Source organism: Periophthalmus magnuspinnatus, chromosome 19 (assembly GCF_009829125.3).
Source record: "Periophthalmus magnuspinnatus isolate fPerMag1 chromosome 19, fPerMag1.2.pri, whole genome shotgun sequence".
Classification (NCBI taxonomy): Eukaryota; Metazoa; Chordata; class Actinopteri; order Gobiiformes; family Gobiidae; genus Periophthalmus; species Periophthalmus magnuspinnatus.
Window position 1 is genome coordinate 15,284,792 of NC_047144.1, and position 23,190 is coordinate 15,307,981.

General features: G+C 41.2%; 1 protein-coding gene across 1 annotated transcript in view; it reads left to right on the top strand.

Moving 5' to 3' along the window:
- Window positions 1-2,169: 2,169 nt before the first annotated feature.
- Window positions 2,170-23,190, top strand: part of LOC117387491 (protein HID1-like) — a 53,533-nt gene continuing 32,512 nt past the window's right edge. The window contains exons 1-4 of the mRNA XM_033985005.2: window positions 2,170-2,300; window positions 3,484-3,633; window positions 4,833-4,997; window positions 6,471-6,593. Of these exons, the coding sequence (XP_033840896.1) occupies window positions 2,235-2,300; window positions 3,484-3,633; window positions 4,833-4,997; window positions 6,471-6,593 (504 nt within the window). The 5' untranslated portion in view covers window positions 2,170-2,234. The remainder of the gene's footprint in view (window positions 2,301-3,483; window positions 3,634-4,832; window positions 4,998-6,470; window positions 6,594-23,190) is intronic.

The following is a 23,190-nucleotide window of genomic DNA, read 5'->3' on the forward strand; positions in this document are numbered from 1 at the left end:
GAAATAGATAAATAAAAAAGTACGAATAAGCAGTGTTGGCATGATACAAAAATTTCATCAATACTTGATACCATTTCGAATACATAATAGTGCTTTTCTTTTTTATATTCCCGTGTGACCTTATATCTCAGTGGTCTAAGTAGGTTCCATAGTGGTCCATGGGTGTATACTAGTCTATGTGTCTTATACTTGTTCTGATACAGCTCAAGATCATTCTAAAGATATTCAGGAAAGGTTCATTTCTGTCCTGTGAATGTGACGTTTTTAGTATCAATATCTGCTCAAATGAGTATCTAGCTTAGATTAGTATCTGATTTGTGATGCTTATAGTTCCAGTACAGCAGATATTCAAAATTGCTATTAAAGCACTAACTAGTATTAGCTTATGACTAATTGAAATATAGATCTGAGGTAGTAAGGAAGCAAGGAGATGCTACAGTTGTACATCTGCCTTTGAGTGTTAAATGTAAAAAATAAGAAAATATGCGTCACCTCAACATTTGGGGTTCCTCCTCACATGACAGTACTGCGAAAAAATCCCAGGCATGAAGAACCAGCTGTTACTCTGCGATGATGTAGAACTTTCTCTGAGCAATATGAATGACTGGCCTGTACGAGTAGCAGTATTAGTAGTAGTTATGGTAACAGCACGAGGAGGGAGTACACTTGGGAATTATGTCATATTTTGGCCAGTTTATCATAGGAAACAGCTCTGTATCAAATTAAGATGGGACTGCCACTTTACGTTCCCATGAAGATGCTATTCCTTTGCCTAGAATGAGGATTATCAAAAGTATCAAGTCGATACTTAAACTGGTCTCAAAACAAGATACTCATCTGAGAAGTTATCCATACTAAAAAAGTCACATTCCCTGGCCATATTGTGTAATGCCATATTGTGGACTATTCCAGGCATAGTTAGGCAGAAAGGCAACCAACGCAATAAATATTTTCCAAGCTTTATTCCAAACATGAGTTAAAGTGCCTATAATAGGGTAATCTATTAATTTTACTAAAACACGGTCAACATCCTTGTATTTAAGATTGTGCTAAACATGTTAAACATTTTTTCCCATTATGGTCATTTTTTTAAGTTTAAATTTTTACTTCCTGGTTGAAAATTCTGACACCATGCGAGGGAACTGAATAACTGTTACCTAGCAACAATGAGGTAAACTGGGCCAAAACTTTTCTCTCTTTAATGTACACAGAAACTATTATTTGACAAATACAATTATAGAACAATACATTTATTTTGTTGAAATACTGTTTAAAGTGTCAGAAAAAAAATGGGTTTCATACGTATAAATTGTGCCAAACTTTTGGGCAGAATTCTCCCTAGTGTGTTGTCATCAGTGTGGGAAAAAATTGCATACATAAGCACAGATTGTTTGTACAAAATAAGACGAAGTAGCAAGTGTCGTTAATATCTCCATATACTTGTTTACTTGTTTTAATGTAGTGTGTAAAATAAAGCCACAAAAGCCAGAACAAAGAGTAACTACTACAAATGGGATAATGTCTCCCTCTTGTGGACAAAAATGGACTAGCCTACAAGGGCCACAGTACTTACCTTATTCACTTACCTTGGAACGAATCCAAACAATTTACTGTTGAAATGAAACTCATTATAAATACACCAAAACGTATTATGACAAGCAATATTAACATGTGTCTTTTGCTCTGCTCTGTGAATTTAAGTATTCTTTTTAAACCAATATAATAAGGGATAAACTCCCCAAAAGTTATAATTAGGTATAATTAGCAATAAATGGTAAGAAATACAAATAACTGGGGCGTGCAGTAGCATCTCAGGTGGTGTTAATCCCGGAAGTGGCTTTGGACAGATCCTGTTGAGGCCTTCAATGCTCCCCGGGACTTTTTTTTTTTTTTAACAACATAATCCCATCTTTTAAGTAAAAAAATAGGACTTTGTATTTATTTCATCATGGATTAAAAAAAAACACATTAGAAAAAAATACATAGCCTGGGTACATTTTAACTTGCCGATATTTAACTCAATTACAAATAACTTTTTTTCAACTGTTGGACCGTTATTGAAATTACAGGTCGTATACTTTCCCTACTGCCCTTGAACAGCTCATGTCCGCGCGCGTGGTGTGTGCGTCAGGAGTGTGCGTATAGCGTGTCGAATGTGTGCGCTGCTGAAGGGACCTGTGTGGATGTAGAGGAGATAACCAGCGTGAAGTTTAACCGAGGAAAAAAACACGAAAATGGGAAGCGGAGACTCCAAATTACTCTTCAGAAAAGCAGTTATCCAACTTACCACCAAAACACAGGTCAGTTACACGGAAAAAAAACTGATAAAAAGCGGGATTTTGTGCGTGGAAAGCAGTTGAGATGCGATGTTGAGTCAAGTGTGTAACAGATGGTGGCCCGAAAGTCAACAAGAAAGTTAAGAAAACACGTGGAATTAGCTTAAAAATGGAAGAAAAACGGCTACATTTTAATTAACAGTATTGTACTCGTATGACGTGTGTATACGTTAAGGTATTTCGCAGATTAGACAACATTGTAAAAAAAATAAAAAATAAAATAATAATTATAATAATAATAGTTGTGTCTTGTGGGAACAACAAGAAACAAGAAATATTGATTTTAAAAAGAAAAAAAAAATCCAGCTCAAAATAAATAAATAGTTATTATTATTATAATTATTATTATTATTAATAATAATAATAATAATAATAATAATAATAATAATAATAATAATAATAATAATAATGGATTAAAGGTGGAGCTAAAATGTCCCACTGTTTAATTTGATATTTAAAATGATGTACTGTAATGTAGGTTAAACACAACAGAATAATGAAAATAACAAATGAAGGAATCAAAAAAAAAAAAAAGGAGGACATTTTACTTGCAATAATGTGGTTTACTATTAATATATAAAAAGTATACACATTGGCTTCTTTTGTCTTTTTTGTGATTTTCTGGTGTACAGCATATGTTTATTTATAAAGTTGCTCTATGTAACTTTTCTTGTGAACAGTCAATCACCAGCTTGTCTCTAAGGACATGCTAATGCTTTGCCAGGAGTGTTCCACAGTATGACATTAAACTTTCAGTCTTGCATTTATTCTATTGCATGTGTTTTATTGCACAAAAATAACTCTCTTTTTTTTTTTTTTTTTTTTTTTTTTACTGTGAGCAAGTTCACCTCTCCACAGAATTGACACACCTGTAACTTTGGCCTGGAGACAAGCGAGTAATGACACTAAGCCACATTACAAGTCAGATCTATGGAGAATCAATCCGCTTACATTTTTTTCATTATATTTTTAAGGGATAAAAACAAATTCCAGGCAAAACAATAGCATCTCCACTGAGACAAGCAAATTGAGCAGCCCCCATTGGGAAAGTTACATAGTGCACCTTTAAATGCATGATGTATTATTCTCTCACATTCAATTAAATCATTAAAGCCTCGGTTCTGGTTGTTTATATCTTCTTTTTCAGCCCGTGGAGGCCTCCGATGATGCATTTTGGGACCAGTTTTGGTGTGAGACTTATACCACTATTCAGGACGTGTTCACTTTGGTCCCAGCTGCAGAGATCAGAGCCGTGAGAGAAGAATCACCATCCAATCTGGCAACCCTCTGCTACAAGGTAAACCATTAACTGTATATTCGTGGGTTTTGCGTCCTATTATAGGTGACATTTTGAGGGGTTTTCACCAGATATAATCAAAGACATCATATTTAGTTGTAGATTGCTAAGTTATATGGAAACAATCCTAAAGTTTCATCATTCTTAAACCTATGGTAATATGGATAGTTGTGCACCTTTAAGTATTCATAGGTTGGTACCGACCAGATAGTAGCCTCCCATTCAGGAGGTCCTGGGTTTGATTCCCAGGCTGGGTGGGGCCATTCTGTGTAGAGTTTGTCTGTTCTCACTGTGTCTGGGTGGGTTTCCTCTGACCACTCTCGGCACTTCCCCCATCAACCCAAAACATGCACTATAGGCTAATCTTTCAGTTAAGGTAGTCCTGAGCAAGATCTTAGCTCAAGATCTGGAAATGGGTCCCCAAACACAACATTTATGTATTTAATAGTTCTGTAAACCAAACCCTTTTTCTGTTTGTACCATTCATAAAGTACATGTATAAATGGAATGATAGATGGATTGTTCTGTGCGTCTGTACTACTGTGAGGCCTGTGTTGTTCCTGGAGACACAGATGAAGGAATGCAGCATTTGATTTTCCCACTCTTTAACTGTTCCTCAAACACAACGTCACACAGAGGCAGGTGGGCTGTAAAGTGACGAATTAGATGTTGAGTAACACAGTTGCTATGAATAACCTTTTTGCCTAAAGTAGTAACGATTTTTTCATTCTCTTTCTTTCTTTCTTTTATTGCCCGATTCCCTTTATGCATCTTTAAAGCTACATTATGTAGCTTTACTTGAGGAGGATCCTCCAAATGCTTCTCTTATAGTGCATTATAGTCATTTTAGATCAAAATAGCAATTTAAAATCTCGTAAATATTACTTTCTGGTTCTGTAGATGCATACTGTAGATGTAGACAGACTAATAATAAACGATTACTCAAACATGAATGAAACAAAGCACAATTCCAGGTATGTATTTGTGTAGGTAACAACATTTTGTGTAATATAGGCCGTTTTATGACTTCTCAAATCTCTCTACAATAGATGTGGCTAATGATGAAACAAAATAACTAGGACATTTTGTGTCATACCTCAGTGTCCCAAAAGTAAATAATTACACTTGCACCTACTTGTATTTAACTTGTATTTAACTGTTGTTGTATCGTATAAAGTTTATGTGTATTTTTATCCCAGGCAGTGGAGAAGATGGTGCAGGGTGCGTCCGTTGGTGTTCCCACAGAGAAAGAGAGACAGATAGTTTTAAACTGCACTCGTTTACTGACCCGGATCCTGCCTTACATCTTTGAGGATCCCGACTGGAGAGGGTTTTTCTGGTCCACGGTCCCAGGAGCAGGACGGGTAAGAACTGCATTGTAAAAAAAAGAAGTCAAATGTGAAAACAATATAATGCATGTGTTAACTGGATTTGTAAAGGTTTAAAATGGAAAGTATATAATGCAAACATTTTGGAGCTTTCTACCATGTTATAATGTTGTTCCTGCATCAAAAACATGCCTGAAGAGCTTTTAGATGTCACCCATGCATCCCAGGTCCTATTCAAACTCTCCTTACGTTTCGCTGTAAGACTCTGTCCAATGCCCCGCCCGTAAGTCTATGTCACCCATACTCCCACACGACAATTCTCCGTAAATACACAAAAGCGTGATATAAAACGATGTACTACAACCTCACAAACCTGATGCGATGTGCAGTAGTTTTATTAGCGATTGTATTGTGATAGCACTGTGAAGGGGGAGTGACATAGTGCGTGAAGTAAGTAGAGGACTCAGAGCATCAAAAACTAAACTGAAACTTAAAAAAAATGTTTTTATTACTTTGTTTTCAGAAAATATAGCATTTTTAAAACAATAAAAGTTAACGTAGTCATCTAAATATCTAACTATCTATGTAAAATCTAAGTATTGGTGATATTGGGGGAACTTTTGTTATTGGTATTGGTAAAACCTCTGGGCATATCAAACCCTTTTTAAAACTTTAAGACTTATTTCCTCCACACATTCCTGACCCCTTAGTGTATTTCCTGTAGTTCCCAGTATTCCGTAAATAATAGGCCATTCCTTACGCAAATTTGAGGTAATTCCTAAATGTCAGAGGAGTTTACACCTGCACCTGAGTCCCGCTCTTTAATTAAGAGACATTTGATCCTGGTCTAGTCCTGGTACAGTTCTGGTTTAGTCCTGGGTCCAGACCAAGAGTGGGAGGAGGGCAGTTTGACAATGTGGGCACTGTTCAAACTGAAGTCCCAAAACGTTTAGAAACTTGACACTTGCAGCTGAGGGACAATAGACTGGGACACAGTTTTAATTTTAATTTTTTATTTGTATTTATTTGTATTTTATTTTATTAATATTTTTTTTTTACTTTTATTATTAAGAAATATGTAACCTTTACTATTTCTTCTCTTATATAAACTCACTTCTGGCCCCAAACACACTGCACACTGATAAGTTTTAAAGGTGCGCACTGAAAACTTTCTTTTAGAGAATCCACCACCTGCTTGTCACCATGGAAATGTTATATTTTTTGCTAGGTATGTTAGTATGTGTACAGCATTAAACATGTATATCTTGCATTTACGCAATCACAAGTTTTATTATTGCTAGAAAAAAAAAAAAAAACTTGGCCCTGTGATGTCACCTGCTTTTCTCCATGGAGATGTACAATTTTAATGCCATACTGTGGAATGTTGCAAGGCTTGGTTGGTAGAGCTTTCGCCCATTGACCTGAAGGTTGACAGTTCCACGGTTTATGTATGTGTGACTCATCTCTTGGTCTCTACCCTGAGTCACCTTTTAATTATTTCTTTCGTAGCGTTTGGATGAAGACGGTGAAGATGAGGAGCAGTGTCGCCCCCTGGCTGAGTCCCTGCTCCTTTCCATCGCTGATCTGCTCTTCTGTCCAGAGTTCACCGTCCACAGCCACAAGAGAGGACCCGTGAGTTACCAAAACCACCATGTTACGCACAGATTGATATATATGGGAAAAATGCTTGGAATATTTACTTCTGGAACCAGAGCGGGTGTTCATGCTTGAGCTCTGTAGCATTTGAAGTCTCTTGTAGAGTTTAGTTTTGTATCTAATCTAGTAAAGAATCAGATTGAGATGGTACAGAGGATAGGACAGGATACTGAATGGTAAATGGTTAGAGCTTCTGGGAAATAGGAGGCCTAGAGGGAGACCATAAAGAGATGTATGGATGTAGTGAAAGAGGGAAAGAGGACAAGACACTAGTTGTTGTGAGAGTAGAGGCAGCAGTGGAGAGGGTGCAGAGGAGAAGGTTTGGCAAAATAGACAGTTGAGTGGTTTCTTGATGTAAAGCGCTTTGAGTGCCTTGAAGGTAGAAAAGTGCTGTTCAAAAACATGATCATTACCATTATCACAGACACGTTGCAAAAGATCTTCCTTTAACCCAGTGGTTCTTAACCTGGGTTCGATCGAACCCTAGGGGTTCGGTGAGTCAGCCTCAGGGGTTTGGCGGAGGTCAAAACACGCACCCGACTCATGATTAGCGGACTGCGAGCATCTCCAGATGTTGGCCCAATTCAACAAATGCACCCTTTGATGTGTCTATCAAAGTACCTGCCCAACTCAAATGAGCCGTTTGAACACTGCTCACGTCTCACAGACACACAGTCCTGCGTAAAGACACAGCCCTGATTTTCAGACGCTGTGCGCAGGAGCAGGAGGATCAGGAGGACGTAACTTTCGCCCGTCCCTCATGACGCGCTAAAAAGCTTGTCCGTAGATGTATAATGAAAATCCTGATAGGAAATCGCCACAGAAATCTATTTGATGTAGTAACAAGTTTATTATATCTGTGATAGATCTGCTCTTGTCTCCGCAATGACGTATCATGTATAACACATCAGACACGACGCCCAAAAGTAGAGCCACAAGCGAGTGAAAATGAGCCAAAACAAAAGTGTTTGGAGAGTTTTTAACAAAGGAGAAAAGGACAACTGAGGAGCCAGAAGAGGAGCCCACGACCTCCAAGAAAAAGGAAGATAAATTTAAGAGACAACACCAGGAGTCCCACTTAAATATGGGTTTGTCGCAACAGGTGACTCTCATGCACAGAGTCCGCTCTGCGTAATATGCGGGAAAAGCAAATGAGGCAATGAAACCTTCAAAACTGCTTTGGCACATGGAGAATAAGCACCTGGGATTAAAAGATAAACCTTTAGAGTTTTTTGAAAGAAACTGTGGAGCAGACTAGACATAATCACACTGCGGGTGTCATTGTCTCTCATCACTCCTCGATGGGACCACCTCATCCCAAAGACACAAGCGCATGGCTCCCTCTGATGCAGCGGTTTGGTGAGTTGTATTTTTTTAATGCACTTAACTTATTTTTGCCATATTTATCTGCCACGTGTCGAAGGCTTGTCCGTGAAAATAAAACCTACATTATTCCGTTGCATTATTATTATAATTATATACAATGTTATCTTCATTTTAGATGTCAAAAAGTATTTGCGGCTCCCAGTGTTTTATTTTCCGTGGAAACTGGGTCCAAATGGTTCTTTGCGTGCTAAAGGTTGCCGACCTCTGTAGCCTTATGGAAATTAGGTGATGGGTGTGTGTTAAAATGTTAAAAATAATAAATAGCATAAATACAATAAGTTCATTATTTAAATACATAAGGTTCAAAATTTAAATAATTTCAGTGTCTACCACACTGAATTTATTTAATTATTTAATTAAAAAAGGTCATGTCTTTGTAAAAGGTATATATGTAATTTGTTGTGAGTTCATGCATTTTATTGGTTTTATTCTTTGAACACACTGATGTTAATGCACGGTTCATTTTGTGCACCAGTAAAACATACATATGTCTTGAATTTGAAAAAAAATATATATATATATATATTTTTCAATAAACAAGGGTTCGGTGAATGTGCATATGAAACCGGTGGGGTTCAGTACCTCCAACAAGGGTAAGAACCACTGCTTTAACCAAATCCTTCTTTAAGTTGTTGTATTTTGGTTCCGAGAAGTCGATTGGTTAATGTATGACCAGAGGAGTGGAGTGTTTGACATGTGGGCAGAGGAAAAACAGCCTTATCCTCAGCATTAAACAAACAGGAGACATGTGGAGCAAGTCTGGTTTTGAGCTCATTATAAACCCTTCCTAAACATCCGTAGGTTTGCAGTTGATGGAGCGTTAAGGAACTCTAAGAGTTGTTTTTTTTTTTTTTTTTTTTTTTTCATTAAAGTTCCTAAATTATCAAAGCTGAAGCGTTTCACCATGTTGTCATTTGTGCATCCCGTCACTTATAATTGTAATTGTTAAGGTGGAAATCATTTAGAAAGCCTGAATTATAATACTATAAACCTTTTATGTTTTTACATCATTTTTGTTTTTGTTTGTTGTCAATTATCAAATATTCAAACAAACTAGTGAGCAATTATGAATTTCTAACACACGACAGTAGGTCAGCTGGCGGAGTGTTGTGTGATCTGAAGGTTGTTGGTTAGAATCCCGCTCTTGACTTAAAGAATAATAAAATATCATTGGTAGACTGGTTAGATTCACTGACCCACGGTTGGTGGTGTGATTCCAGCTCCCACAGATGAATATTGTCATTGTGTCCTTGGGCAAGACACTTAACCCTCCTCACCCCCACTGTCTGTGTGCACTGGTTTATGAATGTGTGTGTGAATGGGTGAGTGGTTCCATGATGTAAAGCTCTTTGAGTGCCTTGAAGGTGGAAAAGTGCGATATAAAAATGTTACCATGACCCTTTACCATGTTTCTGTTTGTCAGTTAAAGTCAAAATATATTCTATAACATGAACCAGCTCTAAACCTCCTTAGGACATGGCACAGTCAGTGAAGCATTAAGGAAACCACAACTGTTGCCTTTTCCATTACTAATCTAAACATGTTAATTATTTACTAGTTTCTTTTTTAAGTCACATTGTAAAATAAATGTTGACTTTTAATCATCCAAACGTGTTATGTCATCTTTTCCCTTTTTATTGTTTTGTAGATCCAAAGCAAATAGCCTAATTAGGATTTTAAGGTTGGCTAATCTAATTAAAATGGCACAGAATCAACATAAATATGCAAATTAAAACATCTGAATTTCTGCATTTCATTTTAATAATGTGTTTGTTTAAGTGCACCACTACAGAAACGTGAAGCTAGTGTTAAGATTGTGCCATATGTTAAATTAGAATTAGTTTTATACAATACATGATATAATAGACTAAAACAATAGAATTCATATGAGCCAGAACATTATGACCAGCCTATACATTTCACCGTCAACAATTTATAGTAGTAGAGAATAGGGCGTACTGCATTATTATTTTATTTTGTATTTATTATTATTTTTTATTTATTTATTTTTGCTCTATTATATTACACATTTTATTTATTCATTTTATTTATTTATTTATTTATTTTTTGCTCTATTATATTACAAGTATTTATTTTTATTTTATTTTATTTTTTTTGTTTTACTGTCTAAGACCTGCTATAAAGACTGAGCTTTATTTTTAACATGTTCATAATTTAAGTAAAACTAAAATATAAATGCACAAATGTTTATCAAAATCACTATGTTTGAAGCTTTATTAGATTTCAAAGTCTTTTAAACTGGTACTTTAATACTTTTTTGTCCATGTGATACTTTTACTTTTTTGTTCTGGTGTCTGTACTTTCACTTACGTAACAAAACTGAGTACTTCTCCCACCACTGTGAGGATAAAATGTTTAAGACACAGTGGTGCGGGGGTTAAGACTCTCACCTCACAGCTACACGGTCCTGGGTTTGATTTGATTGTATCCGAGTATTTGTGCCGTCGTTGTCCACATAAACCTCGTCTTCTGCTTTGGTTTATCCCCAAACCTGGAAAAACGTGTACATCAGGTTGGCCCATGCAACAGGGCCAACCCATTTAAACTCATAAATTAGTTGGACAATTTCCCTGTATAATGACGAGTGATCATGTAAATCACACCACAGAACCACATTTATAGTGCTATACATGCTTCAAAATCTCACCCCAGACAACATGTATGATTCCCTTTACTGGAGGCATTGGTGACTGAATAAGTTTATGCTCAAAATGTTACGCTAAACTTTTTAATCTAGCTTTACATCAAGGAACCACGCACACATTCATACACCGGAGTGCACAGACACTGGGGGCGAGGTGGGTTAAGTGTCTTGCCCAAGGACACAACGACAGCATTCATCTATTGGAGCTGGAATCGCACCGCCAACTTGTGGTTCAGTTGATATTCTGACCGATCAACCAATGACGTTTATGCCGAGAGCGGGATTTGAACTGGACAAATACTCTACCAACTGAACTATTTGTGAAGGTCTTGTGTTTTGTTTGATTCACACAAGTTTATTATTAGTCTGTCTCCAAAGCTCAGGATGCTCTGTTCCACCTTGTGATGTCATTAAGTGGTAGTTTACACGTTAACTTGGCTCCTTTTACCTTTTGTTCATTAAAGATGGACAATTACAGAGCTGAAACCATCCAAATGATTCTAATAATAATGGCTTACACTTGTAATGCACTTTTCAAAGCCTCTCAAAGCGCTACACTATAGTCATTATTCATTCACTTCCACACTTGGTGATGGTAAGCTACTATTGTAGTCCTGCCCTGGGGCAGACTGACAGAAGCGAGGCTGCAACACTCTAACCACTGAGCCACTGTCGCTTCCTTCTTGTTTTTCTGTTTGAGAGAAGAAGGGATTATTTGTTAAATATGTGTGAATGAAAGAAAAAAACACAATTCCAGGTCTGTTTGTGATGAAGAAACATTATAACATAGATCAGAAAACAGCGTAATACGAGCCCTTTAACACATACTGTATATATTTCTTTGAGTAAATCAGTCGGACATAACAACTACACCTCTTACTCCATAACTTCCCGTCCAAAAAGACAACCTTTAAACTGCATTTATCCGGATTAGCTTTGGACAGATATTTTAATTTACATTGTCACGAGCCACATAAAATGACATGGTGGGCCGCATTTGGCCCCCGGGCCTTGAGTTTGACACATGTGCCATAGAGCCTGAGTCACTGCTTTGCATAGAATGTTCTATAGTGTGGCTTTAAACTTATCTATTTACCATGGGGACAAGCAGATGATGCCACCAGACCACGTTACAGGTCAGATCAATGGAAAGGCGAGCCCACTTGCTGTAAGAATGCATGATTTTTAGGTTTTTTGTGTTTTTTTTTTGTGATAAACACTTTGAGCAATTGAATAAGTGCAAGACAGATGAGTGTAATGCCCTACCATGTAACATTTTAGGCAAAAACAATAACTTCTCCACGTTGAAAAGAAAAGTTACATGGTGTAACTTTAATGCTTTACGATCTTCTTATGGAAATGTGTCTCTGCATTTGACCCATATTTCACCTGTAAAGAGCAAGTGGTCAGGTCCTTGAACAGGTCCAGGTCCTCTTTGTCAGGTCTGGAGTACGAAGCCGGAACAAAACCCAATTAAAACTAGCAGAACAAGCAAAAATAATTACACAAATTAGCAATAATTTAATTAAAGGTGCTCTGTGTAACTTCTCTGCCACCTGCTTGTCTCCATGGAGATGCTGATGCACTGTCTGGAGTGTTCCATATATGGTATTAATCATATCTATCTCCATGGAGACAAGTTACAAGTCAAATCTGTGGAGACTACCTTAAAACGCAAGGTATTTCTGAACAATAAAAACAACTGTTATGAAATATTAGAGATAAATTAGTTTAATGCCATATTGCGGGACATTCCAAAAGCAATGCAGATTCCATGTAAGAAAGTAATGTTACATAGTGGAGCTTTAAGTGGCTGTAAAAACACTCTGATTTTTCTGGTTTGGTTCTGTTTCAGTCCTGATATTGACATAAATGCAGCATTAACAAAATAAAATTACGTTAAACAAGAGTAAAATTTCACAATAAAAGCCCGCACTGTCTCCAGTCAATTACGGCTCTTGCCCAGTTAGTCTAGGGATCATTTGAATTGGAGCCATTGCCTGCAATCTGCCCATCCCCATCCCCCGCCTTCCCTCTCCCCGAGACGACTCCCCCCAAAACTCTGCCAACTTCACCCCATCCCCGCTGCCCATCTGTGGACCCCGCTCCGTCTGAGCCTCCAAAAGCACTATGGGAAAAATGAGCCAACAATCAATCTAAAACAATGACTACAGAGACATAGAGTTGATGTTAAAGTATCTGGATTTGCTCAGTGTTATGTGGTTTTAATCCAGATGCCCTTCCAAAAAACTAAACTTCTCAAATCTACACATTGTTTCCATTCCCAATAATGAAAATAATACTGGGTTACACCTTTCAGAGGCCAGAGCAGATCAGACTTTTGTAGTCACGGCAGCGCTAACAACAACTAGCATGATAACAGTGCACTTCCTGATCAGACAGGACACAGCTGACTTAGTTTGACTCCAAGAGCTGCTAATGTAATATATCTGTACTGGGACAAGACACATTTTTATCAAATATATGGTGATTATGGATTAGACCAGGATTAGACCCAGACTAAACCAGGCCTAAACCAGGCCTAAACCAGGCCTAAACCAGGCCTAAACCAGGCCTAAACCAGGCCTAAACCAGGCCTAAACCAGGCCTAAACCAGGACTAAACCAGGACTAAACCCAGACTGGATCAGGACTAAACCAAGACTAAACCAGGATTAAACCAGGACTAAACCCAGACTGGATCAGGACTAAACCAGGACTAAACCCAGCTTGGATCAGGACTAAATCAGGACTTAACTAGGCCTAAACCCAGACTAAACCCAGACTAAACCCAGACTAAACCCAGACTAAACCCAGACTAAACCCAGACTAAACCCAGACTAAACCCAGACTAAACCCGGACTAAACAAGGACTAAACCCAGACTAAACCCAGACTAAACAAGGACTAAACCCAGACTAAACTTGGACTAAATTCAGAATAAATCAGGGCTAGACCAGGGCTAGACCAGGGCCAAACCAGGTCTACCTCAGGATTAAAGAGGGATCAAAATTTGACTTTCAAAATAATATTAGTGGTAATGTGTGAATAAAACAAGCACAAGTCTGAAACAGAACAGAGGGAGAACTGAGATTAGATTATAGCAGTAATTACATTCAAAACTTTGTATAAATCAGTTTTGATATTTAGATAAAGTTTCTGGTTTTATTTCTGAATTGGAACAAAACCCAGAGCTCAAAATTGGACTTGTTCTTGTAAAAAAATGTATTGTTCTACCAGTGAACCACATTCAAAATTAAATAGTAAAACATTTGTATGTCTTGTACAGACACAAGGGCCCACAGACACAAGGGCCCACAGACACGCGGCCCACAGACACACAGGCCCACAGACAGACAGGCCCACAGACAGACAGGCCCACAGACACGCGGCCCACAGACACACAGGCCCACAGACACACAGGCCCACAGACAGACAGGCCCACAGACAGACAGGCCCACAGACAGACAGGCCCACAGACAGACAGGCCCACAGACAGACAGGCCCACAGACAGACAGGCCCACAGACAGACAGGCCCACAGACACGCGGCCCACAGACACGCGGCCCACAGACACGCGGCCCACAGACACGCGGCCCACAGACACGCGGCCCACAGACACGCGGCCCACAGACACGCGGCCCACAGACACGCGGCCCACAGACACGCGGCCCCACAGACAGACGGCCCCACAGACAGACGTCCCCACAGACAGACGTCCCCACAGACACACGGGCCCACAGACACACGGGCCCACAGACACACGGGCCCACAGACACGTGGCCCACAGACACGTGGCCCACAGACACGTGGCCCACAGACACGTGGCCCACAGACACGTGGCCCACAGACACGTGGCCCACAGACACGTGGCCCACAGACACGTGGCCCACAGACACGTGGCCCACAGACACGTGGCCCACAGACACGTGGCCCACAGACACACGGGCCCACAGACACACGGGCCCACAGACACGTGGCCCACAGACACGTGGCCCACAGACACGTGGCCCACAGACACGTGGCCCACAGACAGACGGGCCCACCGACAGACGGCCCCACCGACAGACGGCCCCACCGACAGACGGCCCCACCGACAGACGGCCCCACCGACAGACGGCCCCACCGACAGACGGCCCCACCGACAGACGGCCCCACCGACAGACGGCCCCACAGACACACGGCCCCACAGACACACGGCCCCACAGAAGGACAAGCCCATAGACGCACAGGGCCACAGACACGCGGTCCACAGACACGTGGCCCACAGACACGTGGCCCACAGACAGACAGGCCCACAGACACACGGTCCACAGACAGACACACGGGCCCACAGACACATGGGCCCACACACACATAGGCCAATGACATAGACACAAGCGAGCCTCGGCTCTCTCCTTCAGACTGTGGGACAGGGGGATGAGTGAAAGTGTGAACAGTGTCCTAGAGCTGGAGCCTTCATCATGTGACCGCCTTTTTGTGTTTGTATTTTACCATCTGTCATTTAAGCTGCCTGATCCAGCCAGGGCCATTCAGAACACATCTGCGGAGAGAAAGACAGGAGCAGAGAGAGGGAGAGAGGGGAGGAGGGGTGGAGGGAGAGAGAGGGGAGAGAGGAGAGAGCATCTGCGGAGAGAAGGACAGGAGCAGAGAGAGGGAGAGAGGGGTGGAGGGAGAGAGAGGGGAGAGAGCATCTGCGGAGAGACAGACAGGAGCAGAGAGAGGGAGAGAGAGGAGAGAGCATCTGCAGAGAGAAAGACAGGAGCAGAGAGGGAGAGAGGGGAGGAGAGGGGAGAGAGCATCTGCGGAGAGAAAGATAGGAGCAGAGAGAGGGGAAGAGGGGAGGAGAGGGGAGAGAGCATCTGTGGAGAGAAAGATAGGAGGAGAGAGGGAGAGAGGGGAGGAGGGAGAGAGGAGAGAGCATCTACGGAGAAAAAGACTGGAGCAGAGAGGGGAGGAGGGGTGGAGGGAGAGAGAGGGGAGAGAGCATCTGCGGAGAGAAAGACAGGAGCAGAGAGAGGGAGAGAGGGGAGGAGGGAGAGAGAGGGGAGAGAGCATCTGCAGAGAGAAAGACAGGAGCGGAGAGAGGGAGAGAGGGGAGGACAGGGGAGAGAGCATCTGCGGAGAGAAAGATAGGAGGAGAGAGGGAGAGAGGGGAGGAGGGAGAGGAGAGAGCATCTACGGAGAAAAAGACTGGAGCAGAGAGAGGGAGAGAGGGGAGAGAGCATCTGTGGAGAGAAAGACAGGAGCAGAGAGAGGGGAAGACATGGGAGAGAGCATCTGCGGAGAGAAAGATAGGAGGAGAGAGGGAGAGAGGGGAGGAGGGAGAGGAGAGAGCATCTACGGAGAAAAAGACTGGAGCAGAGAGAGGGAGAGAGGGGAGAGAGCATCTGCAGAGAGAAAGACAGGAGCAGAGAGAGGGGAAGGGGAGGAGGGATAGAGGGAAAAGAGAGGGGGAGAGCATCTGGGGGGAGAAAGACAGGAGCAGAGAGATGGAGAGAAGAGAGGGAGAGAAAGAGGAGGGAGGGAGAGGGGTACGGGTGAGGGAGACATGGAACAAGAGGGAGAAAGAGAGAGAAAGTAGATGAGAGAGATTTAGTGAGGGAGAAGTAGAGAGAGGGAAGGGGTGAGAAAGGGAGAGGGGGGAGCAAAGAGAGAGCGACAGCGAGAGAGAGAGAGAAAGAAGGGTAGAAGGATAGAGATTGGGAACAAGAGGGAGAGAAAGAAAGTGAGGGAGAAAGAGTGAGAGAGAGAAAGAAGGGAGTGTCTATTTTGGGAGGAGGTTTCAGATGAACTTGTTTTGCATAAGTGAAGCAAACGTGACCTGTTAGAACAAAGCACGGCCAAAATACTTGTTATGAGTCAGTTTACGACATCTCAAACTTACACTCCATACTGAGGTTTAAATAAATGTCCTCCTGTCTCCATGGAAACAGACCCTCTAGAAAAGTTACGTGTCGCACTTTTAAGTCTATCATCAAACCGAGCATTTACTGTTTTATCATTTTTCTGCTGCAGTTTGGAGTCTTAGAAAAAGCGACAAACACTTTTAATAGATTTGGAGAATGCCAATGTGTGACGTGAAGTGTCTTGCCCAATGAAACAAGGACAGGAACGAAGTCAAACCAGCAACTCTGATTATTGCAGCAAAAAGATGAAACTATGTAGACTTAATGTCATATATTTGATCAGTTCTGTGTGTATACAAAACGTAGAAAGCAATAAAAATAAAACAATGAAAAGGGGCGTGTCCAACGTTTTGCTCGTGTTTGTCAGTTACATGTGGAATAAAAGTGTGATCCACGAGAGAAAAGTGGAAGAGATTTTGAAAGAAAAGAAAAAAAAAACAAAAAAACTCAGCGTCAGACCAGCAACTCTTTGTAAAGACATTGTTTTCTCCATAAAACACTGGTGAGACTGGCAAAAGAGCGAGAGAAGGAGGGGAGGAAGAGAGGAGGAGGAGGAGGAGAGGAGGAAGAGGGAGGCAGAGAGTGAAGGGGAGACAGAGAGAGGGGAGGAAAGGAGGAGGGAAGAAAGTGAAGGGGAGGGAGATATGGAGAGAGGGGAGAGGGAAAGAAGGGGAAGAAGACGCGGAGAGATGGGAGAGAAGGGAGGATTTGGAACAAGAGAGAGAGAGAGAGAAGAAGAAGAGGGAAGGGGAGGGAGCCCGGGGGAGAAAGAGGGTGAGAAAGAAAGAAAGAAAGCGAAGGGGGAGAGAGAGAGAGGGTGAGAACAGAGGAGAGAGACAGCGAGCAAGGGGCACAGAGAGGAGGAAAAGGAGGAGGGAGAAGAGGAGGAGGAGGAGGGCAGAGAGTGCAGGGGAGGGAGGCAGAGAGAGAGGGGAGATGAAAGAAGACAGCGAGGGAGAGATGGGAGGAGGGAGGAAGAGGGAGAGAAGGGAAGGTAGGGGGGATTTGGAACAAAAGGGAGAGAGAGAGAGAAGACGGGGCAAAGAGAGAAGGAGGGAGCACGAGAGAGAAAGAGGGTGAGAAGGGTAAAGGGACTGGGAACAAGAGAGAGAGAAAGAAAGAAAGAAAGTGAGAGGGTAAAGAGAGAGGGCGAGCAAGGGGGGAGGAGCGAGAAAAGGGGGAGGGGCATGTCTGTTCGCCGCACACAGCTGGACTCCAGGGTCAGGCTAATTTTCAGAGCCCTCTAATGATCGCCGTGTGGAGCAAAACCCGCTAATCCCCCCAAAAACGTATCGCCACGGTAACACTGTAAAAAAGTGTGTATATAAAGAATTAACTTATACTGTGGAACTTTTCTGGTGTTTTCTCATCTTGTCCTGTTGTCGCTTTGCCTGGAATGTTTCACAGCATGGCATTGAACAGGCTAAGTGACAGGTCAGATCTATGGAGAGGCGTTCACGATCGAGATAGTTTTTCAAGGTAATTTCATGAGCAATAAAAACACCTGTAGTTAAATAAATACTGGACAAATAGATACGTTAAAATGCATCCTGTGGAACATTCCAGGTGGTAGAACCCCACTTAGAAAAGTTGCACAGTGCACCTTTAAATTAGTAATTTTTTTCAAAGTTTTTCTAAGCCAAAGAGTTGTTCATTTGAATAGTGTGGTTGCTTTTGCTGAATCTAGAATATTTTTTTTTTTATCAGTGGGGTCATTTTGAGTTCACTCCAGCAAAACCAAAAAAAAAAATTGTGAAAAAGTAAATAAACAAAAAGCAAAACTAACAGAAAAAGTTGGCCAATTTTCATTTTTACAGTGAAACAAACAAGGACTCAGTGGGAGGTTGTAGCCACCAGGCCTGCCCCCATCCCCTGCTAGCTCCTCCCGTCTTCCCTCTCCCCCTCCTCCCTCTCAATCACCTCCTCCCTCTCTCCTCCTCCCCCTTCTCCTGCCCTCCCTCAACCCCTCCTCCCTCTCTACTCCTCTTCTCCCTCTTCACCCTCCTCCCTTTTCCTTCCTTCCCTCCACTGCTTCTCCCGTCCTCCTTCTCTGACTCCTCCCTCCTCCCTCTCCTCCTCCACTTCGCCCCCTCTGTTCTGCTGCCCCTCTGTCTCTCTACGGGGGGCGGATGTGTCCAAAAGTGATTAACATGATGAAGCCATGAGCTGATTAAATAATGAGAGCAGACACAAAACAGGAGCTGCTTTAAATGTGACTTTAGCTTTAATTAGCAGCTAATGCTAATGCCGAAGCTAATCAACTGTATATGACAGCATTTCAGGTTTTTATGTTCTTATACTTTTACTACTTTTATGTTCTTGTACTTTGGTAAATTGTCACATTTTTATAGAGCACTATTCCACCTTCAAGATGCTCAAAGCGCTTTACATCAAGGCACAACTCACCCATTCACACACACATTCATACACCAGTGTACGCAGACACTGGAGGCGGAGCGGGTTAAGTGTCTTGCCCAAAGACACAACAACAGCATTTATCTGTGGAAGCTAGTATCGTATTGTCAACCTATGGGTCAGTGAATGTGACCGCCGCTCCAATGATTCTGCATTCTGACCTGTCGACCAGCTCAGTGTTAAACTATAGCTGGGTTTTAGACGACATCACCACATTCTACAGCAGGGGTCACCAACCCTGTGCCCGCGGGCGCCATGTCGCCCCCAAGCCCCACATGAGTCGCCCGCAGACTGGTTCAAAAATAGCACAACTCACTAATGAGCTGCATCTAAAATTTAATTTTATTCTGTTGCTATTTTTTTTAATCACCCTTGCGTCACCCTATGAGATGTAGTGATGTAAGTGTCATCTGGAAATTTAACAATTGCTAAGATTAGTAAAGTTAAAGTGCTGAATACTGATATCTGTTTCCCTCCTTGCTCATTGTTGATAATTATTTTGAGAAATCATTAATGTGATCAGTGTCTTCCAACATGATCAGTGTGTTCACATAGATGATTGTCATTTATCATTATTAATAATGTATAACTAAAGGCAAACTGAGAAAATGTGTTATTTCAGAAGAGCGTCTCAAACTGGTCGCCCTTCATAGGACTCAGTGCCCATAAAGTAGCTCAAAGCAGGTTAAAAAAGGTTGGTGACCCCTGTTCTACAGTATAGGCCAATAATATTTAACACAAATGAGGGGCCTTTAAAATGAATATTGTTCAAATGCAGATTTCTGTTGTGAAACAGTGAGTTCTTAGGTCTAATCAATAGAAATGATCAGGTTCAACATTTGTGCATTTACCTTTTGGATATTTCATAACTAAATACAACATTATCAATAGATGAACCTGTGGCCCCTCCCCCACCTGAGACTATGACATCATCGCATTCAAGAATCCAAAAACCCCCCAAAACAAAACACTGTTCTAGAACGCCCTAGATACGCCCTAGATACGCCCTAATGAAACTGTTGTGCTCCGTCTCCATAGAAACCAAAAGTGATTCTTTGAAGTTGTGATGTCATACCAATGGAATTCTTTGAAGCTTTATGACATCACTGCCAGTCTGGCTTGCCAAGTTTGTACCTGTGTGCGAGCGTTTCATTTCATCTCATTCACACGTAGAAGCATACGGCTAGCAACAAACAGCGCGATAGAACGACTATTTTGAGCCTTTACGAACAGTTAGAGAGTTGACCATTTTAGACTTTACCTATATCAAAATGCCTAGGCAAAAGATCAAGAGAGATATTTCTCAATTACCGGCCCAAAATAAGCCTGCCCCTGGCTCCATGGAATATATGGAATGGAAAATTGAACAACGGGAAGAATACCACCGCATTCGATTAAAAGAGCTGGAAAGGGTCATGCAAACAAAATACATAAAAAAAACTGAGTTAGAGGAAAATGAGCAGCGCCAAATCCAGGAGATAAAAGATCTAAGATCTGAACTAAAACGCTGTCAAACTGAAACAGCATCCGTAAAATCAATGTGCGAGGGCAAGATAGCCGGGTACGTCTTGTCCGCCAAAAAGTTTGAAACGCAACTGAATATTGCCAAAAATAGGATTGTTCAATTAGAGACAGCAGAGAAAAAATCTAAAACTCTGCTTTCAGAACAAAGAGACAAATACATGGACTTGTTATCCAAACAACAGGTTGAATATGAATCAAAGGTGAAAAAACTAGAGGTTCAAATTGCCGACCTGGAAATGGATAGAAACGTTAAGCTCCAAGAAAAATCTGAGGAACTGTTGCAAATCAGAGAGTCTTTACAAAAAGACATTGACGAAAGGGATGAACGGATCGAAAAACAGAACCTTGAGATTAAAGAGCTGGAAGATATTGCAGACATGCTACGAATTGAGAAGAAGAAGGTGTACATAGCCACGAAAGAGTCTTTTGAAATAGACTTTCTAATTAGAAAAGACCGTTTTGTTGAGAAAATTGCGGGTTTAAAAGAAGAATTTAACAATCTGAAGTATGACACAACAATTGAAATTAAGAATTTGAAAAAAGAGAACGCAAAACTTAAGAAAACGAATTTGGACAAAGACATTGACATCGCTAGCGAGATTAAGGAAAGGGGTAGGGTCGTAGAGGTACTGAAAGAGATGGAGACCAAGAAGGTTTTGTGCGAAGTCAAGGCTGAATCTTGCAATGAAAAAATGAAAAACTTGGAAGCAGAGTTTTCGGAGTTGATTGATCACGCAGAAAATATCGAGAGGGGAAAAAAGGTACTCCAGGATAGAAATAATGAACTGAGAAAAACAAATGAGAAATTAAAGTTCGAAGTTGACTCATTCCAACCCATGCTCAAAGAAGAGAGGGAGAAATACAGACTTTTGGAGAAAAAATTGAAAGATATTGAAGTGAACTTAGAAGGCTGTAAAGTCGTTCTAGAAAATCCCAGACGTCTGAAAAAAAAAGTGGAATCAATGATTGGGTTTTACGTTAATGGGCACTCCAGAATGCCAGTAGATCAGCATGTGGAGAGTATAAACGAGTACTTAACAGAGAAGATGAATAAGACAATAGAACACTCGGAAAAGATCGCAGAACATTGGCGACGGGAGCAGGAACAGACAGCGGCACACATTTGGAACATCAAACGGAGGGACAATTGTTACCTAAATTCATTAGTTAACAATCTGAAAATGGAAAACCAAAAGCCACAGACCCAAGTAGTCCAGACCCCATCCACCAAGAGTCCAGCGGCAAAGGCAACGACCCCGGCCAAAACTACTCCCACTAAAACTACTCCCGCCAAAACTACTCCCACTAAAACTACTCCCGCCAAAACTACTCCCACTAAAAATACTCCCCCCAAAACTACTCCCACTAAAAATACTCCCCCCAAAACTACTCCCACTAAAAATACTCCCCCCAAAACTACTCCCACTAAAACTACTCCCACTAAAAATACTCCCCCCAAAACTACTCCCACTAAAAATACTCCCGCCAAAACTACTCCCACTAAAAATACTCCCCCCAAAACTACTACCACTAAAAATACTCCCGCCAAAACTACTCCCACTAAAAATACTCCGACTAAAACTACTACCACTAAAAATACTCCCACTAAAACTACTCCCACTAAAAATACTCCCCCCAAAACTACTCCCACTAAAACTACTCCCGCCAAAACTACTCCCACTAAAAATACTCCCACTAAAACTACTCCCACTGAAACTACTCCCACTAAAAATACTCCCGCCAAAATTACTGCTGCCAAAAAGACTCGTTAGAGTGGAGGACTACACTCTGCCCATGACCATGTTTAATTAGTTGCTAACTTGGGCGGGGTCTGGAGAACAAAAGGAGAGAGTGAGGGGGAAGGAGGGGTGGACTTTGGAAGACTACTTTAAAAGTCCACCCTTGCAGACAGGTGTGTTTAGACACACAATGCACTAGGACTGAGTGACTCAGTCCTAGTGCATTGTGGGAAAACTCTAACCCTAGAGTTAGAGTGAGGGTTAGAGTGAGGGTTTTGTTGTTGTTTTTACATTTTAATTCACTTATGAAAAGCACTTTGGTTCAGTTTTTGCTGTTGTAAAGTGCTCTTCAAATAAAGTTTGATTGATTGATTGAGGGTTAGGGTGAGGGTTAGGGTGAGGGTTAGAGTGTACCTGATACTATTGACACAACAGCACCCGGCTAGCTAGATTTAGACAATGAAATGTAAAGTTTGTTGAATAAATCTGATTGTGAGGGTTAGGGTGAGGGTTAGGGTGAGGGTTAGGGTGAGGGTTAGGGTGAGGGTTAGGGTGAGGGTTAGGGTGAGGGTTAGGGTGAGGGTTAGGGTGAGGGTTAGAGTGTACCTGATACTATTGACACAACAGCACCCGGCTAGCTAGATTTAGACAATGAAATGTAAAGTTTGTTGAATAAATCTGATTGTAACAGAAAAGATTATTTGCATTCATTTTTTATGACAACACCAATGTGTTTCACAGCTGTATTTAAGTATGTGTTTGCATGTTAGGCAAGAATTTTAATAAAATCTTAAATATAAATGATGTTAAAGGTACAATATGTAACTTTCTGGACTTGACACAAAAAAGGCAGTTAAAACTATACTTCAGAACATTATCCATGGAGATAAAATTGTTTTGTACCATACTGTGGAACATTATAGGCAATACAACAACA